At 33.8% G+C, this 17,890-nt stretch overlaps 3 protein-coding genes across 6 annotated transcripts; 2 read left to right on the top strand and 1 right to left on the bottom strand.

Moving 5' to 3' along the window:
• Positions 1-1,881: 1,881 nt before the first annotated feature.
• Positions 1,882-6,328, top strand: LOC144849765 (uncharacterized). The gene is made up of 4 exons (XM_078706801.1): positions 1,882-1,930; positions 3,957-4,480; positions 4,766-4,936; positions 5,411-6,328. The coding sequence occupies exons 2-4, from the start codon at positions 3,976-3,978 to the stop codon at positions 5,938-5,940; spliced, it is 1,206 nt and encodes a 401-aa protein (XP_078562927.1). The 5' UTR covers positions 1,882-1,930; positions 3,957-3,975; the 3' UTR covers positions 5,941-6,328.
• A 540-nt stretch (positions 6,329-6,868) lies between these two features.
• LOC144850949 (cytochrome P450 27C1-like) lies at positions 6,869-16,532 on the top strand. Of its 4 annotated transcripts, none has more exons than XM_078708471.1 (10): positions 6,869-7,096; positions 7,409-7,714; positions 8,173-8,363; positions 9,429-9,628; positions 9,858-10,061; positions 10,491-10,654; positions 11,143-11,309; positions 13,007-13,085; positions 14,345-14,545; positions 14,924-16,532. In XM_078708471.1, the coding sequence occupies exons 2-10, from the start codon at positions 7,487-7,489 to the stop codon at positions 15,038-15,040; spliced, it is 1,551 nt and encodes a 516-aa protein (XP_078564597.1). In that variant the 5' UTR covers positions 6,869-7,096; positions 7,409-7,486; the 3' UTR covers positions 15,041-16,532. The 4 variants fall into 4 exon arrangements, with proteins under 4 accessions (XP_078564597.1, XP_078564596.1, XP_078564598.1 ...); XM_078708470.1 differs by having other exon boundaries at positions 6,869-7,223; XM_078708472.1 differs by lacking the exon at positions 6,869-7,096 and having other exon boundaries at positions 7,264-7,714; positions 14,924-15,071; positions 15,406-16,532.
• Positions 15,320-17,453, bottom strand: LOC144850950 (uncharacterized). Its single transcript, XM_078708473.1, has 4 exons — positions 17,357-17,453; positions 16,681-16,885; positions 16,157-16,291; positions 15,320-15,834 (listed from the first exon to the last, which is right to left on the bottom strand). Exons 2-4 carry the CDS (start codon positions 16,869-16,871, stop codon positions 15,408-15,410), a joined length of 753 nt encoding a protein of 250 aa, XP_078564599.1. The 5' UTR covers positions 16,872-16,885; positions 17,357-17,453; the 3' UTR covers positions 15,320-15,407.
• Between the last annotated feature and the right edge of the window lie 437 nt (positions 17,454-17,890).

The following is a 17,890-nucleotide window of genomic DNA, read 5'->3' as shown; positions in this document are numbered from 1 at the left end:
AATAATATAATAATAATAAACTACATATGCCTAACTTTAAAATTATTATATGAAACAATTATAATCCTTCAAATAAAAAATATATTCCTTAAAGAATTGACAGAACTATTGATTTTTTCAGATGAATGAATAAAAATACCGGACTGCATACACATTTTCCAGTTATAATTAACACACCATGCTTTTTAATGATAATAATATACTAATGAATGTAAAAGAAATACTTTTAAATATTTATAGGCCTAATTAAAAGTGATATTTGAACGTTGATATGTTAGTTTTAGACCTTTTTCGTATTGCTGCAGCTTACCATATATCTACTGCAGGTAGTAAAGGCACACCAGTGAATCAACCAACAACAACGTCACAACAACAGTCCACTGTCTCAACACATGAGCCAAAATCCTTCAAAAAAGCACCAGCAGCATCATCTCAACCACCTGTAACTGTCACAAGTGTAGTACCTTCAACACCTGTAATGTCAGCAGCATTTGGCCCACAAATAGGTAAACATTTCCATTATCCCATTCTATATTAGGTGTAACATAACATACTTTGTATAACAAAAGCCTAAATGTCTCTCAGTTTGATTACCTGGTTTGAATTAAATGATCTGGAGTGGAGTGCCGTCTAAACCTAGTTAAATTCTATACCGATTTAATTTCTATATATTAGACCATATATATTTCCCTTATATATTTCTTATGGAACGAATAACATCCGAGAAAGAATATTGGAAACTAACTTCACTTTGTTTGTCATTTCGTGATTTTTGCAGAAATGTCCGAGAACGATTTCTGTATGCTAAAATCGATTGTTTCAAATTATTACGACCGGCATGGATGCCTTGTTATGCTGAAGGTACTGTTTGCAGATCATGTACGTAAACACAAACTTGACAGCGTGACTTCTACAATGGATTTGCTAAATGCGTTAGTTGCATCATTAGTTTGACCTCCATATCATTGAGTAATAACCCCATAATATTAATACTGTATTGTACTATTTCGTGGAAACTAGCTAAACACGGATTTAATTAAGCCACAATACATTGTTCTGTGTAAAGCACTGCACACTCTTTGATTAGGTGGACCTTAACTACAGCATGCAAGCCTACCGAATTGAACTGAATTAAACCACCTCAACCTTATATCATATTATTATTATGTTCATTCATGCATTTCGCTATATGAGTTGTTTTATGTATTATCTTGTTAACACTAATTGCTTTTTTTGACAAATGCAATGCGAAAGATACAAATAAAAGCATTCCCTTTGTCAATTTTAGGCCCGATACCCACACTCTTATTTAAAAATAACTGGATCCTCATCAAATAGCTATAAATAACATTTATTTTTAAGAAGAAAGAAGCATCTGATTAAAATTTTTTTTACATTTTGAGTACATATATTAATTTTGAGAATAAAAGGCCAAAAGCAGACATATGCATGATGGCAATACAACTGAATAGTCTATTTTAACTATAGCTCTAAAATGGAACAAATGGATTTGAACAAAATGACGTCCAACATGATTTTCATTAAACTCGAGCATTTTCCTATAGGTCATAAATTTTAACCCAAATCTAGGCCTACCAATTGCGCAGCCCTGTTGGAATACAGACTATTATTCTCAATTTATGAAATCAGGTAGATTGCCTGGAAAATGTTAATGTTAATAAATCAACTGCAACATTGACTGCAATGACGTATCATGATGACGTTTAAAACAATATGGATATATTACAACGTATGATTTCCGGGTTTCGACCCATCAAACCAACATTGATGTTTGACACCGACGCTTAAAAATATAATTTGGGATTTCCTCACTATTCTAACAACTTAAAATAGATACTGTAGATACATATCAGAGGTAGATGAAGACACACAGTTTTGACAGTAAGACCTGTTAGATTTGTTTGTTTTTCTTAAGGTAAATTAATATATTTTATTTCTTAACATACGGTAATATACAGTATTATTAATTAAATAAATATCCAACAAGTTATGTTCGATTTCTGAGGGTTTGGAAATTCAGTGTTCGAAATCATTATCGAATTGTAGGCCTATTTGCTTGGATCTAGTCTGGGCTCCAGACGGAGTTTTGTAAAAATATAAATATTTTTGCACATATGGCGTTTCATACGTGTATTACTTGAGTTTGGATACTCCGTCTGGGGAAACACGCATAAGTCACGTGGTTTGACACCAAGAATTCTTGGTGCATAAATTATCCAGTTGACTAGTTTCAGCCGCATGCCATTGGCTACTCACTCGTACGTTGTTTTAATATTCATATTTCAGAATTTCAAAGACTCGACATCTAAGACGATGCGCATGCGCTATGTTACGTTTAGACAATGTGTACTTGAGTACATTGATGAAAGTTTTTGAAGGCTAGAAATGATTTTATATGCCTAGTAAGTAGTAAACATTTGATGAGATTTTTCCCAAGAACATGAAAACTCGTCTTGATATGATAGGCTAGCTTCTCCGCCAAATCAAACATTGAATGGATCATTTATTTAATTCCCACCCAGACCCTGTCCTGTTCTGTGTGGTGGTGTAGCCCTGTTGTGTGCCCGTCGGTGGTGGTATGTACCTTATTGGCGTTTTATTTGGCAGGTCATACGTACAAGTTGAGTAGCCCTACGAAGGAGGCCTAGGCCAGGACTAAACAATTAATAAACAAAACAACTTGGCAACACGATTTTATATTTCAACAGTTGTTCAGTCTCGATCGTACATTCAGCACTGTACGTACTCGATCTTTTTCATTTTGAAACAAAATGATCATTGGTTGATTCGAAATCCATATTTACATACCGCCCGCCCCATATAGCCAAATACGGTATGATAACCTACGTCATTCTTATCGGATGTTTGCGGTCTGCAAATCGATTTCTATACGTGTTTCACAAGTCTGTATTTTCAGACAAAAATCGCGGTCGAAATGAAAACAAATAAATAAAAAAAAAAGACAATAAATACAGACTTGGGGCAAGTCTAGCTTGGATCGTATCCTTAGTGTGAGTCACCACAGCAGCAGCAGCAGCAGCAGCAGCAGGGTGATTGAGGTGTTGTGACGAAGAAAGAACGATAGGCCTACAATGCAAAGATGATGAAAAGAACGTTAAGAAAAAGATCTGACCTAATCTAAGTACTGTCCGACTGGTTTTTCTAATAACGTACGTCAGGCACAGTTTGTATTATTATAATCGTCTATCATTTTTGGATTTAACACTGTGTCTCTTAACACTGTGGCCTATTATCATTGGCCTATAGCGTTGTACTATTTGAGGTCTTTTTCCTTGTAGTTGTATTGTCTTAATTATGTCAAGCAATATGAATTTCCATTTTAAGTGGACCAATAAAATGCATTGAATCTTGAATAAGACTATCCCTTAATTGCATAATAATCATGGATGTTCATATTGAATTTGAAGATGTTATGTGTATGATCGGTATATACTCATATTCAAAATAGATGTTCAATACTATATATTATTATAAAAGTACATTTGTATTAATACCGTGTTTATTCGGATAAACGCTCCGGGGCGTTTATTGTTCAGGAGGGTTTTTCGGGGGACGTTTATTCGAGGGAGGCGTTTATTCGGGGAGTTTATTTTTTTGGGTGTAATATAATAACATGTATAATCAAATAAATACCCCATAGATTTGAAAAAAATACAACACAATCAATATCGAGAAGTGATAAAATTCAGTAAAAATTGTATCAAAATGTTTGATAAATTTTAGGTCATGTCAATCAATGAATTCTACTACAAATAGAAATATGTTGCAATACAATACTGTGTAAATAATATGCATGTGGTGGGGCGTTTATTCGAGAGGGAGGCGTTTATTCAAAATGATGCTATATTATGAGGGCGTTTATTCGGGGAAGTCGTTTATTCAAAGCGGGGCATTTATTCGAATAAATAAGCTACTTTATTTTACAGGGTCGTAATGGCAAATAAGTTTCAACAATTGTTGACAGACATCAGTGAACAATATCTCGGTGAGAGATACCAATGGCTAAGATTGCTTCTGCACGATCACGTACCGATTGAATGTCTTGACAAGAGTACCACGGGTCTTGAGCTATTCAATGAACTTAGTGATAGTGACTATATTTCAACCAATGATGTGGCTCTTTTGTGGGACGTTGCTGAGGTTACCTCACAGAAGGCTGTTAAACTTCGTATCAGTGAATACAAAACGTCTGTCCAATGTAGTGACACAGATGGCACAAGATTGACAGCATATCGCAAAGCACTGTTTAAAGCGCTCAGGAATGTTGGAGCCAAAGACTTAACTCAAGTCATTGGCTACTACAACATTAGGGCCCTGGGGTTGAACAAATGGGATACTGTGTTCTATCTCGAGAAGGCAGGCCGCTTAGATAATTCCAAAGAAAAATGTACTACTTTTGCGAACCTTATTAATCAGATGGCAAAAAATATGTTACTAGGTAGGGCATATTTCACATTGATATTTTCACAGATTTTTCTATATTAATATCTTTAATGTCGTTATAATATTGATATAATATTGTCCAACTCGACAGCGATTTTAATTCAGTTTTTGTATTCGTTAGTATGTTCGTTTATTCATTTTTATTACTTTTACTATTTGTATAATTATAACTGTAAATAGTTTACATGCTTTGTATTTCTGAAAGAATTCAATCATAATTCAGGGACATTTTGGACTACAGTATATACTTTATTTAAGCTTCTTTTGTCTTTTTTGCTAGCTTCTCTATCTGCAGATGATGATCCAACAACGCCATTGAACCAAGGAAAGCGATGTGTGCCTGTGAACTCATCCAACGAAGTATCAACACCAATGCCTCAACAACCACCTGTTGCTGCCACCAGCACAGGAGTAGCTGCACATTCAACACAAGGAACGTCAGAAGCACCAAGTAAGAATCTGACCACTGAAATCTTACGATGCCTAATATTGCATATACATACTAAAGTTTGTTTATTGACAATTTAGAGATCTAAATATTCATAACACTTCTCATAAAAAGTTTAGGCCTACAAAATATCCACACTTGGCAGGTTTTCATTTCCAAAGCAATCACCCAAATTTATACGTGAACAAAATTGCTAATCGGCCAATAATACTCTTCAAAGTATAAAACGACGACAATCAGCTAAAATACATTCGTAAATTTATTTACACACCGCTAGGCTTGTTACATGAAGTTGTGCACCTTCTATGACCACGTAATCAACACCCAAGTACACATCATTCTAATTGCTATGCCCGTTTATACATTACGTCATTCATTAGTAATACTCAAGCATAACGGATTGTTACTAGTGCCATCACTGTAATTAAATAGTAATTATGAAAGCGAACTTTAATTTTAATTACTTTTGTTTTTCAGAATGGTCTGAGAATGACTTCCAATTGCTGAAAACTATTGTTTCAATTTATTACGACTCTCATGGTTGTTTGGTTATGCTGAAGGTGTTATTTGCTGATCATGTGAGAAATAAAGCCAAACTCGGCACCATAACTTCTACAATGGATTTGTTAAATGAGTTAGTTGCATCAGGTGACGTCAGTCATGATGACATCACTATGTTGTATAATACTATCAAATTAACTGGACATTTCGGTTTACAGAATGACATAAGAAAACAGTTCAAAACATTTCCCAATGTAAGACAAATACAAATTACCGAATTTACAAAATACAGACAGAAACTAATGCAGTTCGGAATGGGAATGGGTGAAGAGGAAAGAAAGACGATTAATGGATATTATAACCGTCCAGTCAAGGACTATACAAACGATAATTGGAATATGATATATGACTTCGAATGCAGAAAGATCATCAAAGAAAGGAAAATACAAGAATTTATCGATATTTTGAAGAAATTAAATCTTACTTGTGCTGCAGAATTGGAATAATGCTTTAACGGCATACGCCTTATCAATAATAACAATATGCTGTCTCTTTTATCTTAACCTAATTCCTTTAACTGGAAATGTAATTTTGTAATAAGCCATCTTTTATATCGATATTATATCAACAAATATTTGTATTGGTACAGTTTATATCTGATGACATTTGACCTCTTATCATATAGGCATAATTAACATGGGGCCTATGATTGCATAACGCTCGTAATTGTACTGGTGACAGTTATTGCCACTGATTATTCTTATATACCATTTACCTATTTACCATGTTGTATTTTGAATGGCCGCAGTATAGAGATGATAAGATATTGAACTCATTCACTTGTTTGGTATTTCTCTGCCTTTTATATTTGTTGTGTCTTCTTTGTATTGTATATGGCAGAAAATTGAATAAATAAATAAAAAAAATAAATAAAATATTTATTATATTATTAAATTTTTGCCAATTTTAATAAGTAGTTTAATGGTATCTGTTAGCTGCCATTATGATGTACTGTAATTGATGACTAAATAAATGTGGAATAAATGAAAAAAAAAAATGAAAATGCCATAATACTTTCTTTTTCAATCTTTTGTGTTTTTTTAAAAAAGTTTAAACTTTTTAAATAACTTTTATTGCCTTTTAACTTTGTAATTTGAGATAGAAGTTTTCAATCTTTGGTTGCCTCCTGTTTTATATATTTTGATGTTTTTATTTTTCTGTAATAAATATCTCCGTGTTATAAAAGCATTGTTAAAAGTATACATTATTGTACATTATATAGGTACGAGTAGTATAGGACTGTTTTTCAAACGTATCGCGACTACCCCTTCTATCACCAGCTGATGTGACGCTGCCCTCTCTGAAGCTTTGAGTTATAGGTAGACTTAGTATACAACCAACAATACACATCTAGTTCATTCGTTACATCATCTCTGTTCTCAAAGGTGTATGCATTTAGTATTAAATAAACCGCGGTATACTTTTACTTTTCATTATAAATTCTATATCTGTACTTATTGTTTATTCTAAAAACTATAGCGAGTTGAGTATATGACGATTTATGACTGCTGAAGAACAGGTAGGCCTATGTGAAACAAACATTTTAAGAACGAAAATCAGCAGCACAGACAGCAGAAGTAACCACGAATAGATATATTATAGGTAAACTATTATATATATCATTTCCTAGAAACGAATATTTTAATAATATTTTACAACGGACGGAACTAAAAAAAAGCACCTCATGTGGATTATAACTGTGCAACCGAGAGGTCATTGAACCAGGACGGTAAGACGATACTTAAATTGACAACACATAGTAGGCCTCGTACAGATGAGGATGTATTGTTAACGTATATACTACCGTATTGTGTTAATCATCTAGGCCTATTAGTCCTATGCAGGGAACGCAGCCAGTTTAATACCGTAATAAAATACAGTAATGTTAGAGTAACTTGATCGTTTTTCCTCAAGGTATACGAATACTACAGCAGAGATTGTCGTACTGGCTTTGATATTGGTCAAGGTAATAAAAACACATCGGAATTCAACATGGCAACGCGTCGGGCATTCCTCACTCGGCGAAAAATACACTCGGTGATTTACTGCTGTAATTCGACAAATGTTTTAGTTGAACAAGGTAGAGTGAACGGGAAATTAAATGTCGATACTAATGTACAAAGCTATGAACAAATTCCGGGTCCAAAAGGCTGGCCTTTCCTGGGAACTCTTCCATATTATTTGCTGAACGGAGGCCTTGGCAACATATTTATGAACCAGGTGAGTTTCGTATTTTGGATATACTAGCCCACTGATACCCATATGGTATTATTACCAGTAGGGCCTACTATAGTAAGATCATAGAAAATCTATTAAAAACTAATGAAAATGATTAAAATTAACGATTAGGGAAATTTGTGCTTACAAAATTGAAATTTGCCGAGCATTGATTAAAACAAATTTAAAAGTTAAAACAAATAATCTAATAACGAGAATCAAACCTTTTATTGTCGGGTGCATATTACACAATTAAAAATTGCTTAATAAGAAAAATAAATATGATATAAAGATATGAATAAATGATCGCGTTGTACAGGTGTGCTATAAGTTCATCCCCACAATAATCTAATATCTTAGCCAGTAATATTAGGTGGATTTGATTCCAAAGGTTTCCAGTAATTATTATTAGAATTAAAAGAATGAAAGGACTTTTTGTAGTGTATTCATTTTTATTATAGATAGATTTAACTCGGAAATATGGGCCGATCTGGAAGGAGAATATCGGCACACTGCGCATTGTGAACCTAGCCGACCCAGAATTGATCGAAGCTATGTACAGGAACGAGAACAAGTACCCTAAAAGAATCGACATGAAACCTTGGAAAGAATACAGGGAATACAGGAATAAGGAAAATGCTCTTATTACATTGTAAGATTTGGATAAATTTTTTTAATCAAACGTTTGTTACATACCTAGTTATTATATTATTCTCTTCTTTGATTATATTATATATAAATCATTTCTTTCAAAACAATGTGGTAAGCCTAATTTCTCTCCCATTTGGAGTACCATCCCCCTTCCTCCTTTCAACACCCGCTGCCGTTTTACATAACAAATATCGAAAAGTAGTTGGCTTCATCTAGATTTAATGCGCCTACATCTGTTTACAGTTTAGTCTTCTAGGCCGGTAGATTACTAGTTCATGGGTCATGAGCAGATCGTTCCTTTTATGAGTTAAGTATTCTTAGTAGGAAGTGACTTTCGTAATGTTAGTGTTTATTCAAAGAATGATCATTACTTTTATTCAAAGAATCATCATTGCTGAACGACACATATTTGGTTAAATATTTCCGATAAAAACACTGAACCCTCATCCCAGTTTTAGTAATAGTATATTATAATATTCATGTTTTTTATTGAATTCTGCATAATTAGTCTTATCCCCATGTGTTTATGATGATTGTGTGACGGTGGCATTGAGGAGTACCGGTATATTGTGAGGCGGGAGATTGGTTATATTTATGTTACAACAACGTCGTCTATCATCATCCTACCATGGACCTATACATTCTAATTTATAGGTCCATGATCCTACGAAGCTTTCAATTTTCGATGATCAAGGACCTTGGATTATGAATTACGTCATGTCCCAGTCGTCGTCCAACTCTGTAAAATCGTTTTTTTCGCGAGGACCGTCCCAAAGCGTCAAATAATGTGCGCGTATGTGATAACATAATCCAAGATCGTCACGTGATTTGAACCTAGGAAAAAACCCACCATTTTATTTGGACACAATTTCCACCAAACGTATTCGAAGTACCTCCATAAATGACGTCATATGTCCTCGCTTAGGTCGTCGCATAATCGAACACCACCACGCCCGATGGAGATGGCGATGCAGCTTATAATACGTCGTTCACCTTCACCACCATCGATTTTGTGAACCCGATAATCATTGTACAATTTCCATATGTGTTTTTGTTTCTTCTCCAGAGAAGGCAAAGGTTGGCATGAAATCCGTCGTGTTATCAGCAAGCTTTTGCTTCCACCATTACAAGTGGATAATTATCAAAGCATTGTGAATGACATCATCACTGATATGGTATCAAGACTCCGATACATTCGTGACAAGACCAATGAAAACGGCCGAATTCCAGATATGACCAATGAGCTTTATAAGTGGTCAATGGAAAGTATGTGTGACGTCATTATGTAACTTGCACAATGTTCATGTTTGTATTCGTATTCGTCCAATGATTTTACTCCTCCATTTTCTTTTTTTGTGTTAAAGTAAATGTTCTACAAACTATTATTATTTCCATTATATTTTAATACTTAACCCATGGCTCGTTTGTAGAACAGTCTTTGTAGTACTGTAGAGGCCTGAATAAAAAATAAATAAATATTTAATTTTTATCAAAGCTGTATTTATGATACTATTCGAGACCCGGATGGGCTGTTTGGAGAATCAGATAGCTGATGAACCACAACAGTTCATCAAATCTGTTCATAAGATGTTTGATTCTGGTCAGATCATGTTCGTTGCTTCACCAAAATTATTTCGGAAGTACAATCTGAAACCATGGAGGACACACGTTGAAGCGTGGGACTACATATTTAAATATGGTGAGATATATGATTGGATGCGCTGTGCTAATGTTATACCTTGTAAAGATGATGATGATGTTGAATCAAAATCACTGATAATGGTTATTGACGATGACGTTGATGTTGATAGATGATAGAGGATGATGGATGACGGATTACGAACGATAGTGGATGGATGATGATGATGGATGATGACGATGATGAATGATGACGACGATGATGAATGATGACGATGATGAATTATGAATGCGATGATGATGATTGATGATGAATTGTGATGATGGATGATGATGATGACGATTATCACTACTACGATCACAAGTCCCTATGTGAAAGATTTTTGATAATAATTATTGATGACATTTTAGAACGAAAACAATTATATTACGAATAATATCTTAAGAAATAAATCAGTAGTAATTATAATACGTACGTGTGTTGCTTCAGCAAAAGAAACGATGGATAAGAGAGTGGAATACCTCAAAAACCTCTCTGAAGAAGAAATTTCGCAGACGAAAGGTCTAATCACTCGAATTCTAGCAAGTGATAAGATGACGGATCAAGAAATATATGCAAATATGTGTGAACTTTTACTCGCCGGTGTTGACACGGTAATATGTAGTAATATTTTTTTCAATTTTTACCATATTCCAAGAGCATTAGGCCAAAATTGGCTTAGGCATTTCAGGATTGGTCCATGAATATGTCTACCATGCACGTACTGTAGATTGATTCACAATTTGACGGCTTGTTCAGTTTATGTCAAACTTTGTGTGTATGTGACGTTTTCATGGACATTTTTGCAATTTTCCTGATGATTGTTTTCTTCTTAAAAAAAAACAAACAAACAAATCAAGCCTTTTGTTATATTTCAAGATCTCAGTGAGATAAGTGTCCTCATCTTTGGCCAATGATAATAATAATAATAATAATTCCGTATAGTATCATTGTTATTATATAGTGTCATTATTATTTAAATACAATTTTTTACGAAATACGTATAAACGTACCGTATTTTAAAGAACAGAATGTAGGCCTATGGAAAATATGTTTACTTACTTTTTGGTTATTCATATTTATTGTTTTCTTTAAAATACAGACATCGAATACGTTAGCCTGGGCAATGTATGAGTTGAGTAGGAACCTGGATATACAGGAGCAATTACATGATGAAGTGACGTCAGCAATTGGACGTCATCACATTGCATCTGCTAAAGACATAAATAATTTACCAATTGTCAAAAACATCATTAAAGAGACGTTAAGGTTAGTGGTATACCATTTGTATTAAGGATATCGGCTTATCTATTTCTTTGATCTATTTCCGATTGCTTGTTTTGAATGCAACAACTTGTTTATACTGTACTATTATGATGTTGTTTTATACCATGGAGATTATTTATCTTTCTAATAAAGTTGTCGCACTTTGTAATATCCTGTCGCTCTCTGTAATACCATGGAGAAATAAGTTAGAAGTAACTTATTTCTCCATGGTAATACAATGGACCTAATATAAATTATAGGTCCATGGTAATACAGTTGTCGCATATTGTATTGTAATAACCGTGTGGAGCCGTGAAATGTGCAAAAAGTAACATTTGTGCAAACAACCACATTTGTGTAAACATTTTACCTTCAAATGTGCAAACAACCACATTTGTGCAAACATTTTACCTTTAAATGTGCAAATCTGTTAAAATTCATAACCCGCAAATGTGCAAACATCACGCCGTTAAATGTAAAAACGATCAGTTTTGACGTTAAATGTGCAAAAGGTATTCTACAAATGTGCAAAGCATTTCTTCAACCAAACTCCTATTCCATTTTATATTTTTGGTTCGTAGGTCTTTCAGAGTAGAAATAACAATAGGAAAAAGAGTATAATAAATTTAAAATGTTCAATATCATAACTAATTATACTGTTGTATTTTATTATAATCAAAGGCTCTAAATCGCCTCGGCTAAATTCAAGTCGGCCCCAAGTCAACTCGGCCAAAAACTAATCGGTCAACTACATTCACATTCATTCTAATATTCATCCCTATAACATGCGTACTTCGTTTTTATTATTTTCTTCTGTTCATTAGACTTATTTTGTCCCATTCATTTGCACATTTTGCGTTTCATACTTTAAGGTGGCCTAGTTAACGCGAGGCCGAGTTGACTTCAGGGCGAGTTGACTTGTGGGCGAGTTGACTTAGGGTCGACTTGAATTTTACTTAGACGGGTTAAAGCCTTTGATCATAATAAAATACAACAGTATAATTAGTTATTATGATATTGAGCATTTTAAATTTATTATACTCTTTTTCCTATTGTTATTTCTACTCTGAAAGACCTACGAACCAAAAATATAAAATGTAATAGGAATTTGACTGAATAAATGATTTGCACATTTGTAGAATACCTTTTGCACATTTAACGTCAAAACTGACCGTTTTTACATTTAACGGCAAGATGTTTGCACATTTGCGGTTAATGAATTTTAACAGATTTGCACATTTGAAGGTAAAATGTTTGCACAAATGTGGTTGTTTGCACATTTGAAGGTAAAATGTTTGCACAAATGTTGTTGTTTGCACAAATGTGACTTTTTGCACATTTCACGGCTCCACAAACCGTCGCCCTTTGTAATAAAGTTGACGCACTTTGTAATAACCTGTTGTAACGTAACATACGAGTGTGCGATCATCCGATTAACTTCCAAGCATGATGGAAATTATTTTCATACAGTACATGCTTCTTCCAAGTAAAACTCATAATTGTTTAGCTAGTTCTAGCCACTGGGGTGTGAATATCCGTTACAGGTTTTCTCGCTTACTACGAACAAACGTAAGCAAATTGATTGTTAAAGACTATCATTGTACATGTAATCCACATTTCCGACATGTATACAACCTCCACATTGTGTACATAAAGCAATTCGACGTTGTTGATAACTTCCGAAATGTCTTTTTTCTTAGAATGTATCCAGTTGTTAGTGCTAATAATAGAATTTTCGAAGATGATGTTGTTATTGGTGGCTACGAAATTCCAAAGAACGTAAGTTCTATTTAAATATCAATCAAAATCTCTATTATTCACGAAAATATATTATACAATTGTATAAAAACTATAAAAGCTCGTACACCATAAAAACGTTGTTCTTACACGGGTTCCTGATAATAGAACAAAAAAATATATAAAAATATAAATATAATTTGATAAAATAACAAACATTTTTACAATTCGTGTTACTGTTAATTCCATTAATTAATAGACTGTCTTGTTCTTAAATATTATTATCTTTGAAAAAATGATAGTTTATATACGTTTTGTTTATCTTGTTACTAAGTATGCATAGACTCAACAAGTAGGCCTATAGAAAAAAAAAGTAAAATCACAAAATACACAATACACGCATTATAATTGGGTGTTGCTATTGTGATGGAGGTATAAATTATTATACCTGCTTGTGAGCATACTATTGTTCTGTGAAGTTCGGTCTGGTAGCAAAATTGGTCAATACAATACATTTGTGTCTGCTTTATGCTTGCTTACCAAGTGGGATGATTTTCCATACACCAGTGTTTTCTATAAGTCTCCTTGTATGCTGACATGTCTGGTATTTCTATATTTAGCTTATCATATTTGTTATTATTACGCACTATTATTATAATAACAACGAATCAGAATATATTAATTTTTTAGACTTTACATAATTTGTTTTGTATTTTATTTCATTATTATCGTGATACATCTACTATATCCAACAAAATATAGCAAAATAATAATTATAATAAGGTGGAATGTCATCCTGAGTAGTAGTAATTAGTCTTGTTTATTTTATTTAATTTACTATGTAATTTTTACTTTCTATGGACCAGAGATTCCGCAATAAAAGATCTGTTAAATGTTTAGCAAAAGATTAAATCATTTTATTATTAATGTGTTCATTTATTACAATTTTCTCTTAACTTACTCTTGATATTTTCATAATCATTGAATTTATCTAGACATTTTCTTAGGACAATTTGTTTGGTCCTTGTATAGGACCAATATGGTAACAATACAGTACACTATTTTATTAGTGCTTTCCGGTTACCTGTAGTGTGTTGTTTGAAAAGTATCTGTGGGCCGCAATTGTAATTAGGTGCTGGAAGTTACTATTTATAATCCCTAAACCTGAACTCGTATTGACACCAAAAGTTACACGCATGAACTGATGGAAACCAGCAACAAATGTTTATACATGTTGTTGAAAACACAATAAAGATTACCCTAATGGATGCTATTACATCTACTGTACTTTGCGTTTGTAGACTATCATTGGTTCGTTACAATATGTACTTGGTCACGATGAGAAAATATTTCCAGAACCTGACAGATTTATACCAGACCGCTGGAAAAGAGGTGAGGGTACGAAAGCGTCAACGTTTGCTTCGGTACCATTTGGATTTGGCACCAGAATGTGTATTGGCAGGCGTGTTGCCGAGCTGGAACTCCACCTAGCATTAATTCGGGTAAACTTTTCATTTTACTTAAACACTTTATAAGCATGTCGGAAAATGTTGATGCTGGGATAAATTAAAGTTAAAATATTTGTATATATATATATAAATGACATGTTGAGGCTTAACTCGCTATAGAACTAGTTACCGCTTAACGTCATTACTGTATTACGTATACACTACAGTACACAACAAGTGTTTATTACTCGTCGAAGTCTGTTGGTAAGGGCCTACCAACGTCAAGTTATTCAAAACAATGAAGCAAGAAGTATAAGTAAACGATTGTTTGGTGACCACAATATAGTATTGTCAATATTAAATCATAGCATAACTTGAAGTATAGGAATGAACTTATTCCAATATGGTAAATAATTATTCTTTGTTTTACAGATAACACAACAATTTAAGATAACTTACCTGGGCAAACCAAATGACAAAGTGAAGCCGGTTTTGAGGGGACTGTTAGCACCCGGAGAACTTCTACCAATTGGCCTCGAAGATCGTTAAATACTATTACCTAATATGCGATAGATTGATGGTATGGAGTGAGAGTAGGGACAGCTACCGACTATTCAACTCTTAGAACAGTAGAATATTTTATCGTATAAATATATCGTAAATATGCAACACTGTTCCTACCTAATTTTCGCACAAGTTGCAACTTATTCACTGTATGTTTGTAACTTTATACATTCCTAATAGTGTTATACTGTACTGCACTTCGTACACTATTTACAACTGAGCTTGTCCAACTTATATACTGTATTATATTTTTGTAATCGGCAAGCTAATTTTTTAAAAAATATTCACAAAGAATACTTTTTAAGTGTTCAATGTTTCGTATTTTACTATTATAAATAGACTAAATAATGACTTAACGTCGAGACTGAGTGTCTTTACTCCGACAAGCCTTGACCAATTTCAGAGTAGGGCAGCAAATTACAAAAAATACAAAGGCAATGAAAAACGTCACTGGAAATATAAGAAGACCTAATATTAATATCACAATGAAATATGGTAGTGGGAGTCCCGTTTGTACCTTGCAACATTTAACACCGTCATCGTGTTTAAAATCAGCGCAACATAAACGGGACATACACGATTCATCTTGTCGATTTGCAACTGTGCTTTTAGCTATTGCAACGTTTGATTCCTCCGTGTCTGTAATGTCTATTTCAACTTTATTTGCGGCTTCTTCTAAATCATTTTCTTCTTTGTTAATGTCGTGCTTGCTTACACTGTCTTTTTGTTTGCGTTTCATATGTGTCTTTGCCTCCTCTGCTAAATTTGTCCATGCATCCCTATGAATACAATGAACTGTTTTTGTGATACTTATTAATTAGGCAACGATAGAGATGTGTGTGACGATGTTGTATTTGTATTGGTGATGACGATATTAGTGAAGATGTTAAAGTTGGTGACAATATTGTGTTTGTATACGATTGTCTATGCTGGGGTTATTGGTGGATATCAGTCAGTGCGGATGGTGCTGGTAATATTATAATCATTGACGATGGTGTTGGTATATCTGGTAATAATTTGTAACAAATGGTATTGGTTTTAGATATATTTTTATTTGTTGAAACGAGTAAGAACATCATTTTATCAATGACCAACACTTACACTTTTTCATTCATGAGATCTTTCTGATTAAAATGTTGTTTAAAATGTACATTGTCTGGTTCAAATTCACTCGCTTTGATTCCATACGGAACGATCTCGCTTGTGAATGCTTCTGTGTAGGGTAGATCATCATCCCTTAAAATAATGAAAACAAGTTTATGTATATAAAAAGAGAACTCCTCTTACAGGGACACCTTCGGGACCAAACAAGGTGTTCCGTTAATTAGAGTGTCCAAAATGTAATATAGACAGATTGACTTATTACACTACCATTTTTGTTTTGGCGAAATGTTTACGGACATGTCTATGTAACGCCGGGGGTGTGTATATAGGAATGATCTGAATACGTTTATTAAAATAAAGATATATACACATAGCTGCATTTTATAATCAACAATTTGTATTTGTAAATAGTAATATACACATTATGTAGTGGCTTTAGTATTGAACAAATATGTTTTTCAACCGGTCAGACATTATACCGGGCCCTACCTTTCCTTAATAACACCGCCTACGCAACTTACCACATCAAAACCTCCTCTCTATCTTCGCCGTCACCATCTTCGAATTTTAAAGTTGATCTGCGAATGTACATGTTATCTCGTTGGGAAGAAGATGATGTAGGTCTATGGCCGTTTGAAGGCGTCGATGGTAAATATACTGTCGCTGGTGACTGCCGGTTGTCATGATGGCTGTTGGGTCTTGATTTAGGCATCTTGCTAAATAGACCTACAGTGATAGTTAGATAGTTTATCTCATGGTATCCTACGGAACATGAACATTATCATAATTAATGTATTAGGCCTAATTCATAAAACAAAATCCTGGCAATGAAGTAATCTCATCTGATTAATTTCTGCTGTCAAGAAAATGAAGTCGAAACTGAAACGGATCCCTGAAAAAAAAGCATTGGTTTGTCTCTCCGTTTCCTCCATATACCTACTGTGAATGTATGCTATTACCTAATGCTCTTCACAATATAGGCCTACATTGATTGGCAATATGTTCCTGCCTGTTATGTGTTAGACTATAAACTTATTTAAGGTAGGCCTAACTAATTCCCTATTCGTACCAGCACACGGGTGCTTAATATAAACACAGGTACACGCACACGCATTTATGGTGTCTTCCTGTGTCTATTTTCTATACTTAGATACGGTGACAAATAATTTGGGTGTCGTAACACCACCATGTACTTACCATGTACAGGTATGTCTAATGTGCCTAAATTACATCATGGATTAAAGAATATTGTACGATATGTTATACCAGTATGCTGTAAATGAATGACCTAGGCCTACGCTGTTTGATAAATGGGATTGGTTTTAGTATCAATTGACTTTCTTCTTTGTCATTAAAATAGAAACCAAACAGCGATTCTTAAAGTCCTATTAACAATGCGAGATCAAATACAAAACGGTATTCACCTGGTCTAGTTTTTCTATTATGCAACCATTATTATTACGGCATCGGACATGACTTGTAACATCATATCGTTTTTAATATTTTTTTTCCATTAATCATGTTCTGAATTATCGGATAAACTGCTCACGCTCAAGCATTTCAATTCATGTTAAATGTCTTCGAATACTTCTACTAGACGTTCCTCCAAAATTGATTGAAATTAGGTCTTAATTATCACCAAAATAAGTGATACTGTCGCCGGCAATCCAGACTATTTTTTGTGTTATTGTTCATAATCACAATATGTAGGTCACTCTATAAACCCCCTTA

Source organism: Antedon bifida, chromosome 8 (assembly GCF_963402885.1).
Source record: "Antedon bifida chromosome 8, ecAntBifi1.1, whole genome shotgun sequence".
In the NCBI taxonomy this organism is placed as follows: domain Eukaryota; kingdom Metazoa; phylum Echinodermata; class Crinoidea; order Comatulida; family Antedonidae; genus Antedon; species Antedon bifida.
Note: the sequence above shows the minus strand (reverse complement) of the source record. Positions and strands in the feature narration are given on the sequence as shown.

Bases quoted from the DNA above. Each gene is read 5' to 3' on its own strand.
- LOC144850949 (XM_078708471.1), top strand. From the start codon at position 7,487: ATGGCAACGCGTCGGGCATTCCTCACTCGGCGAAAAATACACTCGGTG. The intron at 9,629-9,857 runs GTATGTGTGACG...TTTTTATCAAAG, and splicing joins TTATAAGTGGTCAATGGAAA to CTGTATTTATGATACTATTC. The intron at 11,310-13,006 runs GTTAGTGGTATA...CTTTTTTCTTAG, and splicing joins ATCATTAAAGAGACGTTAAG to AATGTATCCAGTTGTTAGTG.
- LOC144850950 (XM_078708473.1), bottom strand. From the start codon at position 16,871: ATGCCTAAATCAAGACCCAACAGCCATCATGACAACCGGCAGTCACCA. The intron at 16,292-16,680 runs GTAAGTTGCGTA...CATTATTTTAAG, and splicing joins AGAGAGGAGGTTTTGATGTG to GGATGATGATCTACCCTACA. The intron at 15,835-16,156 runs GTAAGTGTTGGT...TTGTATTCATAG, and splicing joins GATCTCATGAATGAAAAAGT to GGATGCATGGACAAATTTAG.
- LOC144849765 (XM_078706801.1), top strand. From the start codon at position 3,976: ATGGCAAATAAGTTTCAACAATTGTTGACAGACATCAGTGAACAATAT. The intron at 4,481-4,765 runs GTAGGGCATATT...CTTTTTTGCTAG, and splicing joins GGCAAAAAATATGTTACTAG to CTTCTCTATCTGCAGATGAT. The intron at 4,937-5,410 runs GTAAGAATCTGA...TTTGTTTTTCAG, and splicing joins AGGAACGTCAGAAGCACCAA to AATGGTCTGAGAATGACTTC.